This window comes from Hyposmocoma kahamanoa, unplaced genomic scaffold (assembly GCF_003589595.1).
Source record: "Hyposmocoma kahamanoa isolate Upper Pololo Valley unplaced genomic scaffold, ASM358959v1 270, whole genome shotgun sequence".
Taxonomy (NCBI): Eukaryota; Metazoa; Arthropoda; class Insecta; order Lepidoptera; family Cosmopterigidae; genus Hyposmocoma; species Hyposmocoma kahamanoa.
In genome coordinates, this window is record NW_020653770.1 from 1,608,842 (window position 1) to 1,616,112 (window position 7,271).

At 34.4% G+C, this 7,271-nt stretch overlaps 1 protein-coding gene across 1 annotated transcript in view; it reads left to right on the forward strand.

Moving 5' to 3' along the window:
* Positions 1–4,394: 4,394 nt before the first annotated feature.
* Positions 4,395–7,271, forward strand: part of LOC113229048 (sugar transporter ERD6-like 5) — a 17,967-nt gene continuing 15,090 nt past the window's right edge. Inside the window, exon 1 of the mRNA XM_026462530.1 lies at positions 4,395–4,528. Coding sequence (XP_026318315.1) covers positions 4,492–4,528 — 37 coding nt within the window. The 5' untranslated portion in view covers positions 4,395–4,491. The remainder of the gene's footprint in view (positions 4,529–7,271) is intronic.

Consider the following 7,271-nt stretch of genomic DNA (forward strand, 5'->3'; position numbering starts at 1 on the left):
AAAGAAGTTACTGTGATTACGTACAAAAAGACATATTTCCAAAATATATATTCCTGTTAAAGTCAGGAAACCCTTTTCTTTGTACAGACTTCTTAGAGAATAGTCACTGGGTTTATTATAGATTATGCGTAAGCATCGTTTTTGTATTGTGAATATTTTAACCGCATAGACAGAGTTTCCCCAAAAAATTACACCATACATTAATAACGGGTATACGTTCCCGTAATATGCGTTTTTTGGAACTTCAACCGACGCATCTTCATCGACCAATACAGATAAAGCGTAGCAATAACTACCAAGCTTGTCATTTAGCACATCTATGTGATGTTTCCAATTTAAATTTTTATCTATAGTAATACCAAGAAATTTAGTGTTGTTTACCTCATCAATAACGTCATTTTCAGAAGTTATGTGTAATATAATTAATTGTGTAATATAATTAAATATAAAAATAAAATTAATAATTACCAAAGTGCATATATTTTGTTTTAGAATTATTTATTTTTAAATTTAGTGATTTAATTTAATTTAAGCCAGGCAATAAGACCGTTCAATGTCTATTGAATGCGAATTTGACCGTTTATGTCAAATTCGCAGTCAATTTTTGTTTTTCCGTTATTAGTAAATAATATTGTGACATCATCAACGAACATGATAGGTATACAGCGTGCATAAGACCGAGTAAGATGTGGCAGTTCATTTATATATATAATAAAGAGAAGAGGACCCAGTACACTTCCCTGTGGCACTCCCAATATATTTCTTAAGTATGTCGATCTTGCCTCTTGCACGCATTTATTGCTAAATACGGTCAGACATAGTGTTTGTTTATGTTCCGATAGGTAACTACGTATTAAGTCATTTGCTACGCCTCGAATACCACATTTGCCAAGTTGTTTTAGCAAGATAGAGTGTATAACACAGTCGAACGCTTTTGTCATGTCTAAGAAAAGTGCAATACTGTCCTTTTTAAGATTTATAGCTTTCCACAAACTATGTAGAAATGTAAAAATGGATAGAGATGTTGATCTCATTTTACGAAATCCAAATTGAAACTGACTAAATATGTTACGTTTATCTAAAAAGTTTGTTATTCTTTTATAGATAACCTTCTCAAATATTTTAGAGAAATTCGGAAGAAGAGCTATAGGCCTGTAATTTTCTGAGACTTCTTTGGAACCTTTTTTATGTAAAGGTTTTATTAATGATATCTTCATTTCATCAGGAAAGTAGCCTGTTTGTAGCATTAAATTAATTATATGTACTAGCGGCAATATAATAATGTCAACACTAGTCTTTATCACTTGCATTGAAATACCATCGTCACCACAACTTTGTTTACTTTTAATAGTTTTAATTATATGTCGAACTTCCTGTTCATCAACTGGATTCAAATATACACTCTTACTTTCATGATCTTGGATAGATTTGTAATTATTAACAAAATTGGAATGAAAACTTCGTGTAATATAATGTCTATTTAAATGTTCAGCTATTTGTGAAGGGTCAGTCATATTTCCTTGATCGGTTTGTAAATTTTTAATGGTTGTTGGTATTTCGTTTGTAGTTGTAGTATTCTGTTTAATTGTATTCCAAGTGTCTTTAGTTTTATTTGTACTTTTGGTTATGTAATTTATGTTCGTTTTGCGTTTAGAATGTCGTATAGTGGATCTAAGTATTTTTTTATATTTATTGTAATGTGAAATAGTAGAATCGGACCTATATATTTGGAATTCAACGAAAAGTTGACGCTTGCGTTTGCTAGAAATTTTAATACCTTTTGTTTTCCAATGTGTTTCCTTTCTGAAGGTCACTTTACATTTTTCTATCGGAAAACACAAATCGTATACAGTTTTGAATATATCAATAAATACATATGCCTCATTGGGATGAGTTTGCTCAAATACCTCATGGAACTTGATTTGAGATATATGTTTCATAAATATGTCAATGTAATTATCAATTTTTCTTCTATAAATATACCAATGTCTGACAGAAAAGCTAGCGGAACAAGGAAATTGCAGCATTTGTGCCGTATGATCGGAAATACCCAGATTTAATACTTCTGCTTTACATTTACTGAAATTTGTAACAATGTTATCAATACAAATCTGAGAATGCAATGTAATTCGTGTAGCTTTAGTAACTCTGCATCTGAATTTATGTATGCTAAGGATTTCCAGGAAACGTGGCGTAAGGTTATCCTTTTGGAAAAGGTTAATATTGAAATCACCCACTATCACTATTTTATTATTTAAATTTCTATATTTTCTGGTCAATTTGAATAAGAGACATTCAAGCCGATCAAAGAAGATGGTAAAATTTTAACCAGACCTGTATAGGCATACTATTATTGTTTTCAAGTCAGTAATATTTACCAATTATATATTATACAATAAGAATATTTTAAAATGTTGAATTAAATTCTTAATTTTAAAGAGCATAAGGGTTAAAGAGACAGACTTATGTGTTCCACATATAACTGAGCTAGATGAAGAATAATAAAACATATTGAAAATATGTCTGGCTTGTGTTTAATTTCTTTACACAACATATGATCTAAATACTATACAGTAGGACTGATATAAATTGTAAACGATGTGCGTCTGCAGTTAAGACTAAAAACAGATTGTACGCCACTAAATTACGCACACGTTAAAATACACTCGGAGGCGCGGCATGTGGCCGCCGTTACGTGGTTGTATCTCAATACAATGAATAAAAATAAACTGGACGCTCTTGACAATCGTCTCGCACAAAGTCAGAAAAACATTTAAAGGGCGATAGGTGTGCTTCTATAAATAAGATCACAGTGTCGATGTTCAAAATTTGGCATTCGCGAAGTTTCGAACTTGAGTTAAACAACAAAATCTCTGTTTTTAAGCAAGTAAGTAAGTGAATTCTTTATTTCCTCCACAAATTTGCAACAATTTAAATGGCATAAAAGCAGTTCATACGGGAGAATTCGTAGAGGCTGGAATACCCTCTGTTTTAGGTCACCGGACCTCCTACTCCTGAAGATTTAATCAATATTTATGAGTATAATAGAAACAAATTACATAACCGGAAAAAAGAATAAAAATATGTGGTAAATAAAAAATGAGTGCGTGTGAGATGTACATGTTTGTGTATGCTAACCCGCGTGTCATCGGACCTACTTACTATGAGCGTTTACCCGCTACTCTCAGACTTGAACCGTCTGACGAAATATTTGGGCGCCGGCTGAAAGACCTTTTCTTGAAAAATCCTATATACTCCATAAAAGAATTTATGGACTTTAAATTGTAACGAATTCAGTATTTTCTATTTTTATTCTAATTTTTACCGCATTAACATACTCTTGTATAATTGTTATCAACTTATGACGATCCTTGATGGAGAATGATATTTGATATATAATTTAATGACAACAATATTATATAATGAATTGTTAATTTTCTAATTAATGTGTGCTTTTCTTATAATTTTCCTTTTTGTCTGACGATCTCAATATAATTTCTTATACTTTGACATGTAGTACAATTTATATTGTAATGTTATATTTGAGAAATAAATGAATCTGAATCTGAATCTGTGTGAATTTGAGAAATTTTTACTTAAATGGATATCAAAAATCGATGACAATAATAATAGCTATTTTATAAAAAGAAAAGCTACCTCAAAAGTTTGTGGAAGTACGTCTATTCGCCAAGTTTTAATGAAACCTAATAAACCATTCATACCTTAATTTCCCACTTTTAGAGGTGAAACATTGTCGAAAGCGGTCCTCAAATGTCCACAAAATCGTGTAACATACACATAGAAAAAAAAAGAAAAAAATACAGTCGAATTAACAACCTCCTTCATAACATAACAAACATTTTAAAAATATTCATAAAAAATTATTTATGTATGGCGGATAGTCTCCGAATTCACTGAGCGGTAGAAAATAATCAGCACTGGTTTTAGTACATTTGCATTTAGAGCTTGTTTCGCAACGTCATAGTCAACTTGTGTATTAAAAGCGGTAAATAACGAATTACGAACAAGACTATTAGAAGTCCAAAGTCGAAGGCTTTCGGAGTTGAGGTTCGTAATCCCCGAACCGCCTGTGAAACATACAATGTTTTTCGTCAAAATAGTATGATTACACGCCGACTAACTTGACTATAATGCCCCAAATAAAACCCTCGGCCCTTTTACTTTTCAATACGGCCATAGTCGGTAATGAGAAGAAAAAAGGCCCGAGATTACTTGGGGCAGTATAGTCAAGTTAGCTTGCATGCAATAATACTATTTAAGTGCAAGTGTGATGAAAAATCCATTCAATCCATCAATCCATCCAAAAATCCATATTTTATGCTGCAAAAGAATGCGTTTATCACTGATCCCATTTTAATTAAGATTTCTGACATTTTTTCAGGCTACCCGGTGGATAAAACTGACAGATTTCTGATCAACGAAGGCTCCATTGAAGAAATTTAAGCGATTTCCACTGCTTAAATCTTCAAAATGGGTGTGGGATTCCAGATAATGTACTCGGCGTTGAGTGAGTGTTTCTTTATTTTATTGCTTTATACGTAACCGCTTGTTTATCACATCTGTAATTTGCTTAAGATTATTTCATGGTCAACCATGAAATAAAGATTATATCGTCTCTCACTTTCTGTTTACAAATGTCAGCACAGCTGTAACAGCGTCTTTTGTCCGTTGTTACAGCGAAGGCCATCAGCAGTTTATGGCTAAATTTTGTTCTTAATGTTAGGTTAGGTTCTTAGATCCCTGACAGTTACTCATGGTATTATATTGGTATATAAGATGTCTCCATTAGCCGCTCACGCGATGCGCTCCTCCTACCGCAAAATGGCGGCTATTTGGTTTCGCAAATTAGAAAAGCATTCAGTTTAAATACAAGTTTTTACAAATAAAAATTATTATTCTGCATTGCTAAATAAATACCCTCCGTACTACCAACAAAAACATCTCAAATAAAATGCAGTAATACACCGCAAATCCTGAACTTAAAAAGCACTAATGACATTTTTGGTGTACTTGGATAAATAAGATAATATTCCATTTGAGTGGTTCTAACGTTTACCATGAAATTACTCCTTAAAGTATAGTTTATAAACATTTATATTCAGGGTAAACTCAAAAAACGCTACTTACGGTATGTTTTCAATAAAAAAACACCGAAATCACCAGCCCAAACAATAACACACACGATTGTCGTGACGTATTTTTGAAGTTGTTTATTTTTTTTAAATGACAGACCCAGGCATTACAAACTTTATGGTTTGCTAGAGTAGTTACCGAAATAGCAATTAATATTAGTTTTTTTACCTGTTATAACTTCGATATCCGATAAATCGGTATAAAATCATCAACGGCACCTCTAGGTATGGTTTGCGTCTACGGTTGCATGTATCGCGTGAGCGGGTTGATGACAACATTGGCTTCGGAGATGGAAAGAATCTCATTCGCTTTCAGAGTCAATACTAGCTCAGCTTGAATTCTAATTTTTCCCATACTAAATCTGTTCTATAGCGCGGCTCGAGCGTCAGGGACATTGGCGTAATTTCAGAATTTATTTTTTTTACAAGCGAAATTAAAACCATATTATAAAGTGCTAATTGTATACTATAAATGTGGTCTATTTAGTTAAGTTGATATATAAAATATCATTGGTTATATGTAAAGTACCTTCAGAATACAGCGGTTTACTTGTAAAATTTCGAGATAAGTTTGCGTTTCTTTTCTACCGTATACTGATCAGTGCATATCCTCAATTTAACTCTTATTTTTTCCAAAAAGATTGATTCAACACTTGCACTGTTATGCAAAATCAACCAAAGCCCATTTGAGGTGCTACCAACTCTTAAGGAACATTATTAACTTATCTTGAGGTGCGACAAATTCTCGTTCAAACCATATCCCATGCAGGGATCTTATCAACTGATTTTGCCATCAGTTTTTTTATACTGCTTGATGCAGTAGGCAGGGCTTGAGAGTGCTCGAAACGATTGGCTGTAAGCCAGACTATAGATATAACTAAAACAAACAGCCAAACTAGACTTTGGCCTTGTCTAATCAGGAAGACAAATATACAGTGCGTTATCGTCAGTGTCACGAATGTTATCTTACATATTATTATTTTAAAATTTGATAGTATTTCTTTTAATATTGGACATTACAAATTTGATAATAAACAGTTATTTTATAACTAAACTCACAACGACAAAACTAGCGGGTGAGGTTAGCGGGTTAGGTGATGTTCCAAACATAATAATAAAGAAGTAAATTAATGAGTTTAGTAGTAGTAAAATTTAATGGCCAAAAGAACGGCAAAGAATATAACGGTGGAGGTCGCCAATAGCCCTAACTATTGCTGCCGCTAACTAGTAATGTCACTATTACTGTGTTACGATTTTGTAAGGGTAAGGGTGCTGGCGAAATTGCTGGGACATTTAAAACTCTGAGTGGCACTGCAACTGTTATGGATAGGCGAGTCACTTACCACCAGGTGTTCGTCCCGTCACGTGGTATAAAAAACACCTGCAAGAAAAAACTTCCTGATAAAGAACTAAAGTCGTCGACATAGCTGGTAAGAATAAGTAACTTGATGTGACAGTGGGCTGGCCATACCTTTTGAAATCGATAACCGATATGGGGGAAAGGAGTTCTGGAGACTATGGCTCGGCAAACGTAGTGTTGGACGGCTTTTGGTCAGATGGAGTGACGGTCTGCGTAAGGTTGCTGGCAGCACATGGATGCTTTAAACTGAGGACCAGGAGAATTGGCGCACATTGGGAGAGGCCTATCTACCACTACTCCACCCTTCTTGGGATATAAGCCTCTCCATATTTCTCCATTTATGTCGCTCCCTTGCCATATGCATCCAGCTGCGGCCCGCGAAAATTTTGACTTCACCCACCCAACGAAGCGGCGGACGACCTCTGCCGCGCACGGTGGCCTATGGTCGCCACTCCATGATTCTCCTAGTTCACCGATCTCGATCCGTCTTAGCTATGTGTCTTGTCCATTTCCATTTTATCATATCAATACAACGTCCCCGACCTTGGTTATCCGTCGTTATCTCATTCGGTATGCGATCGAGCATTGTTACTCCTAACATTGTTCTCTCCATTGCTCTCTGTGAAACTCGTAAGTTCTCTGCGGACTTCTTCGTCAGAGTCGTTGTTTCCATGCCATAGGTGAATACTGACAGGACACACTGGTTGAAGACCGTAGACTTTAGCTTCTGCGGTATACGTTTGCATTGTAATATTTAC